The sequence below is a fragment of the Zootoca vivipara genome, chromosome 9, assembly GCF_965207765.1.
Source record: "Zootoca vivipara chromosome 9, rZooViv2.hap1.1, whole genome shotgun sequence".
In the NCBI taxonomy this organism is placed as follows: Eukaryota; Metazoa; Chordata; class Lepidosauria; order Squamata; family Lacertidae; genus Zootoca; species Zootoca vivipara.
The window spans coordinates 57,263,968-57,283,064 of NC_142592.1; the positions used below are offsets into that span (position 1 = coordinate 57,263,968).

The window sequence follows — 19,097 nt, forward strand, 5'->3', positions numbered from 1 at the left end:
TTGAGGAGAAAGCTAAGGACACCAAAAGAGGAAGGAGGAGGAGGAGGAGGAGGAGGAGGAGGAGGAGGAGGAGGAGGAGGAGGAGGAATACGGCCGATTCTCCACTGCACAACTATTGAAAATAGTGAAAGTACACACTGTAGTTTCACAAGAGACAAAGGTTGAGTCTGATCAAGCATAATCAATGCTTGCCCAGATTATTATTATCTCTACCAACTTTCCAGGAACTAGGGCTGGAATTCTCCTGAAACCAGTAATTCAAGAGATTCCCAATGTTTCCATCAGCCTTTATTGCTACATTACGATTTGTATAAGTCAATATCTTAGCCTCTGAATAAGGAATGGTAAATAATGGAAAATCTTCATCATCCTATTAAAGGCTTTAGCTTTTGGCTCAGACAATACAACTGAAAATGAAGCAATTTCAAGGGAAGATCAGACAGGTTTAGCTGGAGCATGAAACTAGGGTTTAGGTCAGGAATATTGCCTTATTCTAAGAAGGGAAATGGAACAGCAAACCTAAACCTCATGAACAGTAAGGGTTCCTTTAGGCATCTAGAAATATAGAAAAAATTGTTGTTGTTATTGTTTTTATTATTAATAATAATTACTTGCCCCCCACCTTTAAGGTCACAGAGTGGCTTACAGCAATTAAAACCCAGTATTAAAACAGTTTAAAACAATGTTTAGTCACAGAAATAAGCTGGGTTCCCAAATTCTGCATCTCGAGTGACAAACGTCAGGTGGATCTAAATGACTTTCCTCTGTACAAAGTCATCTGTACATATCATACACAAGTTATTGTCTGCTACAGGGTCAGGGTCAACGAGAGGGTGGAGAGATAGCTGTGTGTTTTATTTGAAACTGTCAGTTTTACTGAATCCTTATTTGCTTCCGATTTTTGCAGAAAAAAGGAAGGCATTTCATTGCAAAGTGCACCATCAATTACAAAACTTGTTCCCAAACCTTCAAAATGCAAAAGAATCTTCAAAGCACACATGGCACCTAGAGAACTTTTTCTATACAGTCAAAGCTTCATACTTCCACCTCAAACAAGCCAGAAAACCATCAGTCCACACACATGCAATGCAAAATATGAGAAAAGGTCAGAGTTCAAACTTACAGAGGGGAAAAGGGAAGGGGAATGTCAAGGAGGAAGTGGCAGGGGGGAAAGGGGTGCGGAACACAGCCCTACCTTAAATAATTCAAACTCCCTCTTTGGCATCAACAGCTAGCGGTATATAACAAGCATTTGAAATTATTTGAAATGCGAATAAATCCATAAGCAGATTTTGAATCTAAATAATACAGACAAATGGAGGGCTTACATATATTTAAAGACAACTCTTTAGAGGGACTCCACACGAGGAAGAATCAAGTCAGCTTAGAAATAAAAGCAAAATAAAAGATGAAGTGAATCTGTATTGCATTCCAGGGAAGATGCCTATTTGGAGTTGGAGTTGCAGGATGGCTGTTCGTCCAGATGTTGTTACACTCCTAGCAGTTAGCCTAGCTTTGTTGGGGGGGAGCACCCTTGCTCATCCTTCTGTCCTGATGGCACCATTGCCTGGCTGATCTCTACCTGACGGAAAGCTCTCCACCTGACCTGTTTTACTATCTTCCACAACTGCTATGCTGAGACAGAACTGGCTTTGCCGGACTCCCAGAATGAGCTTGCTTTGCCTGGCATTCCTGGGGAATCTTTCTACAGATTGGCCTGAGCCTTTCCCCTCTGGGGAAAAGTCCCACCCCCTTTCTCCCACAAGAACCATCTACGGAACTGGGGATACATACCTGTATGGTGTGTGTATACGATGGCTCCGCACTGCCGCTTTCCTGAGATCGGAGAGGCTCCAAAATGTTGTTTGGCACAAATCCTGTGACCCCGTTGGCGTTTTGGACTTTCCACCACTGCTTCCTGTCATCGAGAACCTGGAATAAAGCAAGCATGGTCATAAGGAAATGGAAAGTCGGCTCATCACCTACATCAGGCATCCCCAAACTGCGGCCCTCCAGATGTTTTGGCCTACAACTCCCATGATCCTTAGCTAACAGGACCAGTGGTCAGGGATGATGGGAATTGTAGTCCAAAACATCTGGAAGGCCAAAGTTTGGGAATGCCTGACCTACATGATAGGAAAAAACAGGGCACTGCCTTACCCTAGAATGTTCTATTCTGCCTAGCAACCATGCTCCATACAGGGGCCCTTCCATCACCTGCTATCTGATTCATCTGAATGGATTGAACCTGGTGTCTTCTGCAGGTTCTCTTCAGCATTAGAAAAAGGATTCTGAATATTCTTACATTTCCAAATATAGCTACAATGGACCAGGCTTCCCCTGTAATTTACACATGTTACAAGCAGTCACAACATGCGACATGCCCAGTGATATATTTGCAGACCGATTGCAAGTGTTTTGAGGATTATGTAAAAACTGATTTAAATGAACCTCTGTTTACAGCAAGGTTTTATATGCTTGCAAGGAACCACCAGGGTTTCCTGGGGATACAGTTTCAAAGCTGCACACCTAAAATGCAGCTTTTAATCAGCTGACAGCCTCTGTGGTGGGCGTTCTCTGTTTTAGGAGGGTCCAGAGAAGAGTAGATCCTGGGCTCTGAATGCAGGAAGTCCAAGGTTCATTTCCTGGCATCTCTAGGGGGATCTGCTGGCAGGTGATGAGAAAGAACTCTGGAAAGCCACAGCTACTCAGAGTAGACCAGAGCTTAAGACGAGCCTGCTGGCCAAATGCCTGTGGGAAGCCTGCAAACTGGACATGAGTGAAATAGCACTCTGTCCACCTATGAGCAGAGAAGGGAGAACATAGCCATTGTGGCTAGTAGCACTGGATAGCCTTGTCCTCTAGGAACTTGCCCAATCCTCTTTTACAGCCACCCAGTATACCTGAAGGAGTGTCTCCACCCCCATCGTCCAACCTGGACATTGAGGTCCAGCGCCGAGGGCCTTCTGGCAGTTCCCTCTCTGCGAGAAATGAGGTTACAGGGAACCAGGCAGAGGGCCTTCTCGGTAGTGGCGCCCGCCCTGTGGAATGCCCTCCCATCAGATGTCAAAGAAATAAACAACTATTGGACTTTTAGAAGACATCTGAAGGCAGCCCTGTTTAGGGAAGTTTTTAATGACTGATGTTTTAATGTATTTTTAATCTTTTGTTGGAAGCCGCCCAGAGTGGTTGGGGAAACCCAGCCAGATGGGTGGGGTATTTTCTTACTCTTATTCTTATTCTTTTGGTCACTGAATGTACACGAGTTCCATGTATTATGGGGGGGGGGAGAAAAACTTTTCTATATCTATTTTCTTAATGCCATGCCTGAAGGAGCGTCTCCACCCCCATCGTACTGCCCGGACACTGAGGTCCAGCGCCGAGGGCCTTCTGGCGGTTCCCTCGTTGCGAGAAGCCAAGTTGCAGGGAACCAGGCAGAGGGCCTTCTCGGTAGTGGCGCCCGCCCTGTGGAACGCCCTCCCATCAGATGTCAAAGAGAAAAACAGCTACCAGATTTTTAGAAGACATCTGAAGGAATAGATGGAAGCCGCCCAGAGTGGCTGGGGAGACCCAGCCAGATGGGCGGGGTATAAATAATAAATTATTTATTATTATTATTATTATTATTATTATTATTATTCATCGCTTTATACATTTTTCTCATGCTAAAGCAAAAAGACCTCTGTGAAATTAGATAAAGGAGGGGTGGGGGACCTGTGGCCCTCCAGATGTTGCCAGACTACAATCCCATCACCCCTGACCATTGGCCATGCTGGTCGGGGCTGGTGGGAGTTGGAGTCCAAGAAAGTCTGCAGGGTCATACGTTCCCCCAGTCCCAGGTCTAAAATTTCTTTGCTCAATAGACAACGCATCTCCTTCTGTTCTAATGCTGTCAATTCTCTGAATGCTTCCAGGAAAGAAAAGCATGCAGCTGAACTAATCACATTAAATGCAAATTTCCCTAAGCTCTACAGAAACTTTTAGCGACACGATTCAAGAAGCGTGCCGCACGGAGCAGAAAATTACCAGGGAAGGGGGAAAGGTCAAAACAAGCACTGCATTACCTCTAAAATGTCATCCTTCAAGACAGAAAGTTCACTCTGGTTTCTTCCCACAAAGTCATACTTGGTTTTGGCATATTTCTTGGTTGGGGTTTTATGCGCCTCATAATTCCTACAAAGCAAAAAGAGGCCAAATGTTATCCGACTCCTTTTGCAGGGAACCATAGCTGAGAAGAGTGAAGCAAGGAGTCCCGCCTGCTGGCAAATATCATTAGTAACGATGATTTGCCCAGAATTTACTGCCATGCCATGCAATAAGGCATCCGTCACAGCAGCAAAAAAAAAAAAAAAGAGAGAGCTGGCAATGGACAATAATACCATTAACCACTGAAGCAGCTGTAAATATGAATTGAATTTACGAGAGAGGATGGGTGTTCCGTTTTGAAAAGGGTCTGCAGATGAGCACTGCAGGTGTATTTAATGCATCGCAGAACATTAAAGCACAGCAATTCGCCCCAAAGTGGGCAAAAACATGAAATGTGTAACCATCTGCAAATTGTTAGCCTCCAATAAGCTGGAAGCTAAGGGACACTGGCTGCCACGGTTTCAGTTTTCATAGCTCTTTGGGTTGTTAGCCTGACACTATTGTCCCCATGGTTTTGAGAGTGGGCCAAAGGCAAGCCCAGGTTGAAGGAACAAGACATTTCTTTATCAACGAAAAATAACATAAAAATAGGTTGTCTGTCAGAAGCTGTGCAATGTATTTTCTTTTTGAAAAACATTCTTATTTTACAAATCAGGAACAGGGAGGTGGAAAAAAAGCTTTAAAAAACGAGAGGAATACTACTGCTAATAAATCAGTCACAAGCACAAAGTAAAGGGAACCCAACACATAATGAGAAATGGAATGCAATGGCCGTGCAACAGCCAGTGCCGATGGCACATCACAGAGGCAGGAAACAAGTTTTCATCATCATCCATCCATTGTAAACTACTGGTTCTGAGCACACCTTTTGGGTACTCCAGTAGCTACCTAGTATTTTTTGGTTAGCTGTGGAGAACTGTTCCAGTTTACTTGAAGAGGGGAGCAGAAGAAGATCAGAGAGTTGACTGGCCCTCACTTATCCAAAATGCTCCTGACTTTGTCACAATAGCCAATTATCTTCTGCAGATGTGGGCCAATATAAGCAACACCCCCATTTCCCCCCACCCTTTGGTGATGTAAATACTCTGCGTTCTTCCTCACCCACCTGAAATCATTTGGATAAATGAGGTTGAGATGTGAAGATGTGTGCCTGAAGGTAAGCACATCACTTGGGCAAGATGGAAAGAGCCATAAATAACAGAAGACCAAATAATCAGAAATCCTGACCACCCATTTCACACGTAGCGCTTGGTACTCGCAACAAGCTGTCATATGGTTCTCTAAAAACAACCCTGTCAGTATTTAAAACTTGTAGGTGTTTGCTGGTTTTGCCAAATGAGGAGCTCATCAGAAATCATGTCCGGTTGGGAAGCCAGGTTGAGCCCAGGTCATGGTTTGAAGGCAGAGGATGCAACCAGCTTGATGAAGCTAAGCAAGCCTGAATTTTATCAATGCCTGGTCGGGAATTCTGTGTATCCTGCCTTGGGCTTCATGATGGAAGGAAGGTGGGATATCAAATGTGTGTGCACGCATGCATGTTGTATGTACTTAAATAAATACACATTAAGACACAAAAGTGGTGGCAAGCCAGGGATAGTTTATTACAAAAAGTATTCAAACGGTGGTATAGATTAGCTTTATTCTCCTCCAGAAGTTGTTCCCACAGACGGGGCAGCTAGAGAGCTGTGACAGTCTCACTTTTGCACCTTGCAGAAGTCAGCAGGAAGGAGGAGAATGGGGACAAAATTAGACTTAGTTGGCTCTGCCTCTCTGGCTCCACCTACTGGGGGGCTCCCTGGCTTCTGCCCCATCAGCCCCAAAGGGGGCCAGCCACCACAGTCTTCAGCTGTTGCACAAAGCAATTAATAGCCGGGAGGGAGGAAATCTTAACTCAGACAGAGACTCACAGAGACAGGCAGATTATGGGGAGGGGAGACAATAGCTGCTTTGGTTTGGTGGCTCTGATATGTTGTAAGTTGCCCACAGGCAACAATACAGCCTAAGGCAGAATGTGGAGTCCTGGGCACATCCATGCACCTGCTTCTTAATGCTCCCCATCACCTGCAAATTTGCCCTAATATGGCTACTCTTCAGGGGACATGAAAAGGGAGAGGGAGACGCTGCAGAAGTGGTTGCTTTGCAAAAAACAAAGCACTCTAAGAATGAGGAGTAATTAACAAGGGATTATAAAACTACCTGGCTGACAGGGAAGGGATGGGCTGATTTGAAGAGGGGGCTGCCTATCATACATTTGGTCTGGGAAGAAAGTGGCTTTCAGCCCTAAACCTGAGGCTACCTGGACCAGGAGATGTGTGCTTAAGATGGGGCGCACAAACAGGTAACACCCAAGCCTCATAACCAGTGAAAATGGTGAGGGATTCATGAGCCAGTCCAGAATTCAGAGACTTCCACCCATAGGCTATGAGCCTCTTCTCACGTTCACTCGGCAGTGCGGGAGCCAGTCCACGTAACCAGACCTCAGGCAACTGCGGGGAACATCTCCCTCCTGTATTTATTTTGCTGAAGGCTACAGCAAGATCACATTTTTTTTAAAAAAAATGGACATGCCACTGTTGACCCTGGCCACAGACAACAAGGGAATGGGTTGTTTGTAAGTGTAATAATGTTCCGGGCTCAAATTCAGAGCATACGACTCAATTTTTCATCTCTTTTTTGAAAGCAAACATTGACAGTAGTGAATCAGGACATAATTTGTCAGAGGCCCCTTAGAAAAAGCAGAGTAAAAGCAGAGTAAAAGAGGTTTTAGATATTAGCTCTGACACAGAGAGAGGATTGTCTACTTCTAGAACCAATGGAGAGAAGTAGAAGTACAGAGAGGCAGGCGTCCTCCACCCTAAAAGCAACCGGTTGGGACAGTTCTCCATAGCTGTGCACATGACATCTACTGAAATGTTACCTATCTACATGTCGGCTAACAGTTTGCTTAAAAGCGGCTACAGCTGCCCCCTGGTCCGGCAAGGGCCCTCGCTTGTAAGCCGTGTTACTGAATGCGTACCCTTCAGACGGAGGATAATCTGAGATGCTGGAATGCTGAAAGAGAGAAAACAAGGAACTCTTGTCAGTCACAGAAAGCCCACAGCTGACTTTCCATTGCACATAATTCACAGCTTCTCTGTGCACTCACACCACTATCGTTGCCTTAATTGTCTTAAAGGCTAATTCGCACAGCTATGGAAAACCTGGCAGGGCAAAGCAGCCTCGGGGATGCCTTGGGTTCATGCCAGCAGGTTCACAAGCCTCCAATGCATGGATGTCATCGGCTCCAGAACACTTTTTGCCTCGCTTCTAGTCTTGGGAGACAGGAGACGGTTCGCCCTGTGCCTTGCTTCCGCGACAGAGGTTTGAAGGAAGCCTCTCTTCATATATGGTGCACAATTCCTTTGTGACTCATATCAGCCAGAAGCTAAGCAGAGAACATACTACTGCCGTCTTCCCCAATCTGGTGCCTTCCAGATATTGCAGACTACAACTCCCATCAGCCTCATGGCTATGCTAGCTGGGGCTGATGGGAGCTGTAGTCCAAAATATCTGGAAGGTACCAGGTATGAGAAGTCTGTTTCAGAGTGTCGGGCGCAGAAAGCTGCCTCCTACTCTGGTCCCTGTATCCCAGTATGTATTGTCTACACCAGGCATAGGCAAACTCGGCCCTCCAGATGTTTTGGGACTACAACTCCCATCATCCCTAGCTAACAGGACCAGTGGTCAGGGATGATGGGAATTGCAGTTCCAAAACATCTGGAGGGTCGAGTTTGCCTGTGCCTGGTCTACACCAACACATAGGAAGGTGCTTTGCACTGAGTCAGACCACTGGCCCATCTAGCTCAGTACTGTCTACACTGACTGGCAGCAGCTCTTCAGGTTTCCATGAGAACTTCAGGAGACACTGGGCCATGGCCCATCATGTCCAGCATCCTGTTCTCATGTTGGCCCACCAGGTGCCTGCGGGAAGCTTGCAAGCTGGACCTGAGACAACAGTACTCTCCTCTCTTGCGATTCCCAGCAGCTGATATTCAGAAGCATAATGTCTCTGACAGTGGAAGTACAACAGGGAGCATCTCCCAGCCCTAACTGGAGATACCTGCATACAAAGCAGATGCTCTACCCCCAGGCTATGGCCGCTCCCCAACCTGACTGCCAGTGGCTCACCAAAAGCTCAGGCAGAAGCCTTTGCCCAGACTCAATACCTGAGCCTTTTAACTGGGATTGTCAGGGACTGAGCCTGGGACACAGCACTGAGCTATGTGGATGCTTCCTGGATCTGCAATATGGATACCAGCTGCTGCAACATCCGATAGCAGATGCTACACAATGTACTTGAGAGCACCGAAGTTGCTAAGATCCAACAGCTACCACCTGGCATGTACCGCCAGGGACGTGAATTGCAGCCACTGGTACGACTCCAGTGTGCTGCAAAAGCACAAAATGTCTTTTAATAATTGCAATGGAAACAACTGACTCCACCTTGTAGTTCATTACAGTAATTATGCACAAGCAGGAAACCTATTCAAAGCGGCAGGTTTTTTTTGGGGGGGGGGGAGAATGCCAGTAGATGTCACCGCAGCTGAAGCTAGGAATAATTTCCAGGAATCAGAATTTCTGATGTACTTTCCTAGACGTCAGATCAAAGCTTACTTCTCCGGGTTAGGCACTGTAACCATGGCAGCCACAAGTATGCTGTTAACTCACACTGGGGTGCATTTTTCTGTATTAAAAAAAAAGGATGCCCTGCAGGAAAGAGACAATCTTGTGGGGGTGAGCTCTGAGCTTAGGGCACACGGAAGTTTTTCCATGCCGCTGGCTCACTGGGTGCATGCGACTCTAGTCTGAAAAGGAAACGAAGGCTGGAGTTTCTGTGTTGATCTTTTCCACACCTTTCCATCAAAGTAAAAGGTTGCAATCTGTCAGCCCAAATTCAGGGCCTGGAAGCTGGGCAGAGTTTGCATGCTCATTTAAGAGTTATGGAAGACCTCTAACATGCACCTAGATGGAGACACCAGAAGCCAATGTCATTCCTTCACAGATTTCAGTTGGATACTGTGAAACCTGGCAATTTTCTGATCTTTCTTTCTTTCTTTCTTTCTTTCTTTCTTTCTTTCTTTCTTTCTTTCTTTCTTTCTTTCTTTCTTTCTTTCTTTCTTTCAGGCAAGATGCTGCTCCTGTCTTACTAAGAATCAAGGACTGTCTTCTGTTCCTCTTGCACGACTATTAATTTCTGGACGTGATGGTAATGGTCACATTTACATGTCAAGCTAAACCATGGTTTATAGCGTGATTTGCACATTCTCCAGCCCCTCTCCTGCTTCAGCATTGGACGACAACTTTGAAAGCGGTTAGGGTTTTTTTGTTTTTTGTTTGCAGAATCCTGGCATGCCATTGCATGCAAAGCAAGCATTGTAGCTTATAAAAAACTCTGGTTGGTTTCAGAAGCCAGCTTCCTAAGCCACAGTTTGAAGTTGGCTTGTTTTGAAACATATCAGAATTTGTTGTTAAGCAGAACCCCATATTCACCGACAAGCTGGGATCCAGTGAAACAGAGCCTACATGTCAACTTAAGAAAAACTTGGGCTTGTTTCCAGCATGTCACACTAAATCATGGTTTAGTGTGAAATGCAAGGCCACTATATTTTATTCTTTGAAGGGAGAATGGAAAGATGCACTCGTGACATGCTCACCATTATCATTATACCTCATCTATGCTACCAAAGCCAAACGAGTCTAACTTACATTTCATGGTGGGAATTAAAGAGCTTTGTAATTTCTGCCCTTAAAATTGAATGAAAGCCAAGCTACAGCACTTGCTAGCAGGTGCTGCTAATAAGTGAACGGAATAGCACAAAGTTCTCCATAACCATTTGGTTACTGCCTTCTCACCCAACCCAAATGCCTATGTCTACCTTAGTGCCCACGAACTGTTAACATCCAAAGTAAATAACCTGGATAAGCACAGGTTTGTTTTTAGGGTGTATTTTTTTTACATTCAGAAGCTTTCGTGCACTTATAAAGAACATTGTTCTTAAATAAATAATAACATCCTTAAGTTACTCCTTCTTCCCCTCTAGGCATCCTGCCATGCTCCTTTCCACCAGAGCAAAAATGTAAGATATTGGCAGGTTCACATAAGTACAAGAGAGAGAGAGAGAGAGAAACTCTTTTTTTATATATAAAAAAATCCATCAGCAGGAAACATGGATGGGCAGAACTGGGAGGGTCAGATAGATGGGAGTGTTGAGCAGGGCTGGATTGAGGTTTGATGAGGCCCTAAGCTACTGACAGTAATGGGGCCCTTTATATGTCCAGTTGTCCTTTGTCAACAACAAATTGTCACTGCTTTTTTGTGCTGAATATATGCTATCTGGTAATTTAAGGACCTAATAGGTATCTAAAGCCATTTGCACATAACAATATATGTATTTTATCAAAGTATAGAAATATAGAAGTGAGCAAACCAGTGATATTTTAGGGAGCAGGCTAGCAGAAGGGGCCCGCACAACACAAAACACTGTTGCTGTGTGTAAGTTTTATTTTGTTTTTAAACTTATATTTTGGAAATGTACATCCAGCTTCCCCCCCCCCTTAATTTTTTTTGGGGTCCCCCAAGAGAGTAAATCTGGCACTGATGTTGAGCATTGCTGCTGTGGGGCAGAGGGGGGTGGGGCACCAGCTACTGCTGTTTTAAAAAAATTCTGTTTTTTTTTTAAATGCACCCACTGGCCCCACCTTGGCTATGGCCCCCAGTCAATATCCATCTTTAAGATGCTTCACAGGTACCGAGTCTTGGGCCCATTAGCTTGCCTGCGTTTGCAATGGCTGCCTCTTTCTCCAAAGGAGTTAGCAGCCAGGGGGTTGAAAGGAGGAAGAAGAAGATGCCAAAGGGAAGAAAGGATGGCGGCGCTTGTCAGGGCACATAAACAGCCATTGCAGAAGAGCTGTGTGGATCACATCGCATGGCTGTTTCCCGCTGGCCTCCACCTGGGCTTCACAGCCGGCGGAAGCCCTCTTCCCTACCTCGGTTGATAACCTTTTCAACTCTTGCTTCCGCTGGTGCTCAGCTACGTTTGCCACCGACTCGGCTAGCTGGTTGAGCTCTTGTTCCTTTGGGGATCCCATGAAGCTCAGCAGGGGAGGCTCCCATCCGTTCCTGAACCGCGGCACGTAGGGCGGGATGAACTGCTCCTTGGGCCACTCAGCTCTGCATTCAAGGAGGAAGATGTTTGAAGACATGACTAGGTTGCCCAGGACGAAACAACTCTCCCCAGATTACTACTACTACTAAATTATCTGAATTTATTGCAGGAAGTTTGGGAAGCAACTCTCAACCTATTGGGTGACCAACTGAACAAATTCAAAGGATAATACTATCAAGGGTTACGAGCCACGATGGCTGTGCTCTGCCTCCACACAGTTGGATGCAGTAATGCTTCTTACAACCAGTTGCTGGAAGGGAAGGGACAGTGTGCTCTTGTGCTCAGGTCCTGCTTGAGGGTTTCCCACAAGCATCTGCTTGGCCGCTGTGAGAACAGGATGCTGGAGTGGGTGGGTCATTGGCCTGATCCGGCAGGCTTCTCTTCTGTGATTATGTTCTACTTTCTTTTGAAAAAAAACAAAGCTTTGCTAAAGCAAGGGACAGCTTGGGGAGAACAGCTACTAGCCTCAAGAGTAACTTTTAAATAAAAAAAACAAACAAACCCTGAGAGATAAAAAAACTTATTATTACTATTAAATTTTCTATACCACCCCTCATCCAGAGATCACAGTCCTGTTTATTATAGAGAAACTAATGTACAAATAAGATTCTCAGAATGATGCGCCATGTTTATCATATTCCAGTATGCCAGGGACAGTATACAACCAGATCATATTTTTTTTATTTTTTACTTTATTGCAATATTGCATTATATGCTGAACTATGTAAGTATGTAAATGTATGTTGTTGTTGTTGTTGTTGTTGTTGTTGTTGTTGTTACATGGACAAAGCTAGGAAGCCACAATGCTTTCTAGCTGATAACTATAGGTTCATTTATAGGTTAAATTTATATTTCTAAATGCATTTTGATTTTGGGTACGAATGTATGTCTGAATGTATGATTTTTGTTTTTTTGTTTTTTTGTGTTTTCTTTATTATTATTAATAATAATATATGAATTTGTACGTTATTATTTTGTATGTTATATTATTATTTATATATGATTTTGTATGTTATTATTTTTATGTTATTATTTTTGTTTGATGTGTTTGCGAATGTATTTTAATTTGAATTCTAATAAAGTTTATTTTATTTTATTTTTTAAAAAGGAAGCCACAATGCTTTCACTTTTCCAACACTTGTGTTTCCCACAGCATATCACTGTCGGCGGCGTCTAAATAGACCAGGATTTCTGGAATCAGTGAAGATATTCCGCTGAGATCAGCTGGCTCTCACTATGTGATGTTACTGCACCAGAAGCAGGATTTCCCCCGCAGGGTTAGAGATGCTTATGCACCATGCATAGAAAGCATCGCCCTGTGGTTTGAATTACTGCCTTTTCACATACAGCTCCCTGAAAGACACTTCATGGTTTCCTTTTTCTCGGCAATCTCTTATTTACAGGTGTTGTCGGAAATGGATGAAGGTAATAAATGCCACTGAACCAGCCCTAAGAGCAGGCGGAATTAATAGGACACCGATGCTGTTTTTGCTTACTTATAGGCATGGTGGGAAGGTGAGAAGAGGGCAGGGTATTTTAAAAAAATAATAGTCATATCTGCTGACAAGTGTCACAGCTACGGCACTTAGCTCTGAGCTAGGATAGAAGAAGGGACAGAGAGTGGGTGATTTTCATGAGACTTTGGGACTGAATAAAATGGGTAATTTTCCACGAGTCCCTGAATAGGATTGTTAAAATTATCTGAGCTCTTTTGATGTGGTGTGAGGATAATTTTCAGGTTAAATGGAGGTGAGCTTCAGACAACACCCCATCTCTAATCTTTCCATCGCCTGCACCATCATCCCACTCTATGAATGCCAATCTAAAGATGATCTTATCAACATAGGAAGTCACATGCCAGTACTCACAAGGCTCACTGCGAAACTCCACCCCACCATGCGCAGCTTTTTCCCTGGCATGGCATGTGTTCTTCACACAAACCAGGGGATTTGTAAGGCAAGCCTATGTTGTGGTGGGATCTGCAAGCCCTCTTTGGGGCAGTTTTTCAGATTTTCAACCAGCAAGTCATGTTTTCAGAACCCTGACCCCATGGCAAAACAACTGGGGGAGGGCCGTAGCTCAGGGGGTAGAGCCTCTGCTTTGCATGCAGAAGATTCCAGGTTCAACCCCCTGGGATCTCCAGGTAGGACTGGGAGAGATTCCCTGTCTGGAATCCTGAAGAGCTGCCGCCAATCAGTGCAGACAATGCTGAGCTAGAGGGATCAGTGGCCTGACTCTGTTATTAGGCAGCCTCCTATGTTCTCAGCCTTCACACCAGTGTGGGCAGAGCACAGAAAACAAAACAAGATGATGCCCGTGAAGCATAACACAACTCATATCGGTAGATAAACAAGCCAAGCATGTTAATTTCCTTTTACCTGGCTTTGGTCCACGTGTCACCTAGAGACACCCATAGCTGTCCTTCGTCACTTGTGACGGTGTAACGCAGGAAGTCTATTGTGTCTTTTGTTAAGAGGGGGCTGAGGACTGTGCTAGCGAGCTGAGGCCCTCCCGTTGCCTGCACCACCTAAGACAAAGAGAATTAAAAGCAGGCTTATTGTTGATATGGTAGGAGTGATCATGGATGTTATTGAACCTGGCATTTGAGGAAGCATTGCCAGGGAAGATGCTCACCCTGCGTTTTGTACTCGGGTTCAAGTGTAAAAAGGAAAATCGCCGCCTTCTCCTTTAACACACATGCAAATGAGGCTGGAGTCCTTTCTCAGCTGCTGCTTTTATGAATTTTAAAGGGAATTATCAATGAGTTGCACAGGTACATACTTTGTGTCATGCGTTTGGGACCTAGTTCCAATTTCTTTTCAGCATTTTTAACCTACACTTGGCCAAATGGAGCCTTTGCAATTGATCGGACAAGATGTTAGTGAAATAGCAATGGGTTCTGAATCCAACTGGCACAGTTGCAGGAAGTTTTTGATGTAGGGGATGCCTCTACTAAGGGGATTAGAAGGGACCTGATGATATTTCCCGATTCCCCTTCTATCTGCGGTGCCCCCACCCAATACCTTTCAGAACAGGTGGAAGGGGGCTTCAGGGAGAAAGCCTACATCGATTGCAATTAGGTAACAATGGCTATGAAAATTGTCCCCATTGTCAAATACAGTATGCCTCTTAAAACCAGTTGCAAATCACAAGTGTAGAAAGTCACTGTTGCACCCAGGTCCCTGCTTGCAGGGCTTCCCCTGGGCATCTGGCTGGGACTAGATAACATTTGGTCTTACAGAGGAAATGAGAAAAAATGGTCTTTCTTCTTCTCCAGTTAGCAGAAGTGTCCCCTCAATCAAAAGCTCTTCCACAAATGCAAGAGCATTAACTGGGTTCCACCAAAAGGTGTTTTTTTTTTTTTAGTGTAGGCAATGATTTTCGTTTTTATGGCATACATCATCTCCATTGTCAATTTCCCATTTGATTAGTTTCAAAGAGATCATCAAAGCTATAAACTGGGATAGCTCAGTCAGGGCCATGGGATCAAGCCCCACATTGGGCAAGAGATTTCAGGCTAGGTGACCCTCGTGGTCCCTTCCGATCATAAAGTCTACGATTTTATGAAACGCTGTGACGTTTCATTTCTAGAAATAATCTTACCATATTTAAAGGGGTAAACAGAAAATGAATCAATTCAGATGCGCTAGGATTCTGGATGTGTGACTTTAATTTAGCCTGCAGGAGAAGAGAGAAAGAGAAAGAGAAATAACTATTTTGAAGGCAGTTAATGGGAAATGACAAATTTTAGTAATGCAACATGCAGGCTTTGTTTAGAAGGTCCAGGGCAATTTCTCGTTACTAGTTAGAACACTGTCAGGTAGCAGGAAAGCTCTTTGATACTGCCTGTCAAGGCAGAACATCAAACCTTTTTATTTAATCACAGTACACGATGTGTCTCAGACTGGATGATGGGTAAAATGCCTTGGGCATGCAAGGTCCCTCCTCCTCTCTTTGATCCTTGCAGAGAGATGTCCTTTTTTTTGTTTTCACTTCCACTGTAGTCAGCTGTATGCCTCTGAATACCAGTTGCTGAGAATTACGAGTTCGGTGGTTGGCCACTGTGAGAATGTGATGCTGGACAAGAAGGGCTTTTCCTCCCGATCCAGCAGAGCTCTTGCATTTTGCGAGTATTTTGCACACAGACACTTACCAGAAGGTTGAAGCCATGTTTGAATTTTTGCAAACAGTCGACAAATTCGTCTTGAGGCGGAGGTTTGGAGCGGAGAGTTAAGACACCCTCTGGGGAACAAAGAACAAAGCAAAATCACCTGGCAGGATTTCTTGGAGGCATCCACAACATGTGAAAGCAGAATGAGGTGCCTCTGAAGGTACACAGTAGTGGCAGCAGCTGCAGCAGCGCATCAGGGAGAGTGGTCCTAGCTCAGCACTCCCCCTGCTGTGTTAAATTGGACTCCAACACCCATCAGCCCCAGCCAGCATGATGGGAGTTGTAGTCTACCACCCCTTACCTTGGTTTCCTCCAAGGCCATTAAGTCCATAGCTTTAAATTACTGAACTGCACAATTGCCTACAAGATGATGATGATGATGACGACTTTATATACCACCCTTCATCATAAGATCTCAGTGGTTCTCTCCATGAGAGCTTACATAGTCCTCAGGTGTCAGGAACCAGTCAGCAGTAAATCACACAGAGTGTTTTATACTAGAAAAACAGAATCCGCACAGGGGAGTCAAGCCAAATGAGCACAGCAACTTTGCACTAGGTCTGGCCCCTATGAGGCAGTTGCAGAGACTGAAGGTCCCTGCCTTCCACTTCTGCCTAAGTCCCTTCCTCTCCAGGGTTACCCCCAAAGCAATCTGAGACTGTGCCTTTGCTCCTCCCGCTTCATGCCTCTCTGAGTTCTGGGAGACCAGGGTAGACACTAAGGCTTCTTCAGCAGCCTGACTCACTTCTGCCTCTGCTTCCGGACTTCTCTCTGCCACAGACTCTCCCAGCTCACTAAGCCCTGCTGCCTCTTCAGGTTCCAACCTCTCCTCCTCCCAATCTTCTCCCCTTGACCACTCATTGTCATCCCACCACCAATCCCTGGGCTCTGAGCCTTTTCCCTTGAGGGTTCCCCAGCTGGTTCCTCCCACCATTCCTCTGCATCCAACCAGTCCATGACAAGGGACATTGGAATGTTGTGGTTTTTTGCCCAAATCTCAGGCTCTACAGTAGCCAACCCTGTGCCCTCCAGATGTCGTGGGACCCCCAGCTTCCATCTGCCCCAGTCAGCTCAGGGATTATGCAAGCACTGAAAATGTTACAGGGCCTTCATCCCCGAAGCTGGATAGACAGGGGTCTCTTGGAAAGCCATTCAGGCGAAAGGAACCCCCTTACCCCCAGGCCCTTTCTTCTTATTCTTCTTGGTTTTCTTCCTCTTTGAAAGCTCCGCAAATGCTTCTGCTGCTTTCTGAAGCTTGGTAACAAAATATTCAATGTCGTCCAAAATGTGGTTTAGAATTTGCTAAGGGAAAGAGGAAGGGGCAAGGAGGAGGAGGGGGAAAAAAAGAGATCAGAAATGCCAGGGACTCCACCCAAAGTGCAGCACAGTTAGTCACTGAGCAGAATTAGAACCCACAGCGGGGATGAAGAGAACATTCCATCCACAGGAAGCGACACATGCTAAAATTAATATGCCTGACATTTCTATGCAGCTCGGGCCTATATTTTCCTTAGGAAGTCATCGTCAATAAAGACTCTTACTAAGAAAGATTTGAGATGATTAAGTCCCGGGGCTGAACACTTAATTCCTTCTACATGTTCTCCCACACACAGGCAAAACTGCTGAAATATCGGCCTGCCTGGGGTGGTACAGACAGCTAATCATTCACCCCGCCTCATCCTGGCCAACTTAAGTCTTCAAATGTGCAGCTATTATAAAGCTATAAAATTATTACTGTTTCGACAGCCAGGGTTCTTGCATTCTGGAGCAAAAGAAACTGATTCAGCCACGAATATTTTTAGCCCTCAGCTTGAGAGGCAAAGCAAAGGCCTTGTATGGTGCCTAGAATTGTAGAGTTGGAAAGGACGGCGAGGGTCATCTAGTGCAACCCCTGGGGCTTGAACCCACAACCCTGAGAGTAAGAGTCTCAGGCTCTACTGACTGAGCTAATAACCCAGTGCAGCCAAAGACTTTTCTGATGCATGTACTTCACAGGTATTTAGACTGCTTTCACCCTCTGCTTGTGAGGCAGTATAGTACAATGGTTAGAGAAGGGGTAGTCCATGGGGAGCCCTCCAGATGTTGGACAACAACTCCCATCCAACCCTGATTATTGGCTGTGGTGGCAGAGGGTGAAGGGAGTTGGATTCGAGAAACCACCTGGAAGGCACTACATTTGCTAGCCCTGAGTGAGAGTGTCAGGCAAGACTGGAGAGACCTGGGTTCAAATCCCTGTTCAGCCCTTAAGTTCAGTGGGTGTCCCTAAGCTAGGACAGCAGTGAAGATAAAACATGGGAAGGGGAGCAAACAAAAATATAACCACACACACCACCCTGGACCATTAGGACCAATGCCCTTGCCTGCCTCCTTATTTAGAAAAACCTTTCCCAATTTTGAACCAATCAGTTATTCCATATCCAGTTCTAACTGTAGCTTCTTGTCCCACATAGAGATTTCTCAGGAGGCAGATGAGGTGATCAGGCATTCCCATTTCTTTAAGAGCTTGCCATAGTTTGCTGTGGTCGACACAGTCAAATGCTTTTGCGTACTCAATGAAGCAGAAGTAGATGTTTTTCTGGAACTCTCTAGCTTTCTCCATAATCCAGCGCATATTTGCAATTTGGTCTCTGGTTCCTCTGCCCATTCGAAATCCAGCTTGCACTTCTGGGAGTTCTCGGTCCACATACTGCCTAAGCCTGCCTTGTAGAATTTTAAGCATAACCTTGCTAGCGTGTGAAATGAGCGCAATTGTGCGGTAGTTGGAGCATTCTTTGGCACTGCCCTTCTTTGGGATTGGGATGTAGACTGATCTTCTCCAATCCTCTGGCCATTGCTGAGTTTTCCAAACTGGCTGGCATATTGGGTGTAGCACCTTAACAGCATCATCTTTTAAAATTTTAAATAGTTCAACTGGAATATCATCACTTCCACTGGCTTGGTATTAGCAGTGCTTTCTAAGGTTGAGGTAGACATTTAATAACTAGCCAGGAATGGTAAAAACGAAAAGGAGAAAGCAGGTGACTATTCAACTCCATTTACAACTAAGATTTGAGGCAGGAACTCAAAGTGGGTTGGACCCTTTGGAAATGTAGCATAATGAAGCGGCTCTTGGGTAATCTAGAAGCCAAGAGGCCTTGCACCCATTAACTGTCTTCCCACCTCACAAAGCAGCTAACATCCAACATCTCACCAGATTTGAACAACATGGTGAGAGAGAACACACACACACACACTTCTTTCACTTACAACATCTCTGTCGATCTTGGCTGCCATCAATTCAGATGTTTCTTCGTGCTCGTGGTACTGTCTAGATTTCTCAACTAAGGAAGGAAACATACCAATTGATCCACTCAACTTGGAGAGGAACCTAGAGTGTTTTCAAAGTCCAACAACTGCCAACCCACAATATGCAGCCCACAACACCTGAAACAGAAGGGCTGTTTCTTAGTCCATCACGAACGATGTGTGTCACATGTTGTGAAATGAGTCGTGATGGGAAAGGAAGGCTGCATTCACAGCAAACTTTTAAAACGTTATGATACCACATCATGGCTTCCCCTGAAGAGCTCTGGAAA

At 45.0% G+C, this 19,097-nt stretch overlaps 1 protein-coding gene across 5 annotated transcripts in view; it reads right to left on the reverse strand.

Moving 5' to 3' along the window:
* Positions 1 to 19,097, reverse strand: part of EPS8 (EGFR pathway substrate 8, signaling adaptor) — a 132,524-nt gene that overhangs the window by 18,832 nt on the left and 94,595 nt on the right. For 3 of the 5 annotated variants that reach the window (XM_088676944.1, XM_088676946.1, XM_088676947.1), the window contains 9 exons: positions 18,769 to 18,842; positions 16,698 to 16,824; positions 15,505 to 15,593; positions 14,955 to 15,029; positions 13,730 to 13,878; positions 11,173 to 11,356; positions 7,064 to 7,197; positions 4,065 to 4,173; positions 1,795 to 1,932 (listed from right to left, as the gene is read on the reverse strand). In XM_088676944.1, coding sequence (XP_088533070.1) covers positions 1,795 to 1,932; positions 4,065 to 4,173; positions 7,064 to 7,197; positions 11,173 to 11,356; positions 13,730 to 13,878; positions 14,955 to 15,029; positions 15,505 to 15,593; positions 16,698 to 16,824; positions 18,769 to 18,842 — 1,079 coding nt within the window. The remainder of the gene's footprint in view (positions 1 to 1,794; positions 1,933 to 4,064; positions 4,174 to 7,063; positions 7,198 to 11,172; positions 11,357 to 13,729; positions 13,879 to 14,954; positions 15,030 to 15,504; positions 15,594 to 16,697; positions 16,825 to 18,768; positions 18,843 to 19,097) is intronic. The other 2 variants (XM_035126529.3, XM_088676948.1) reach the window with 1 other exon arrangement.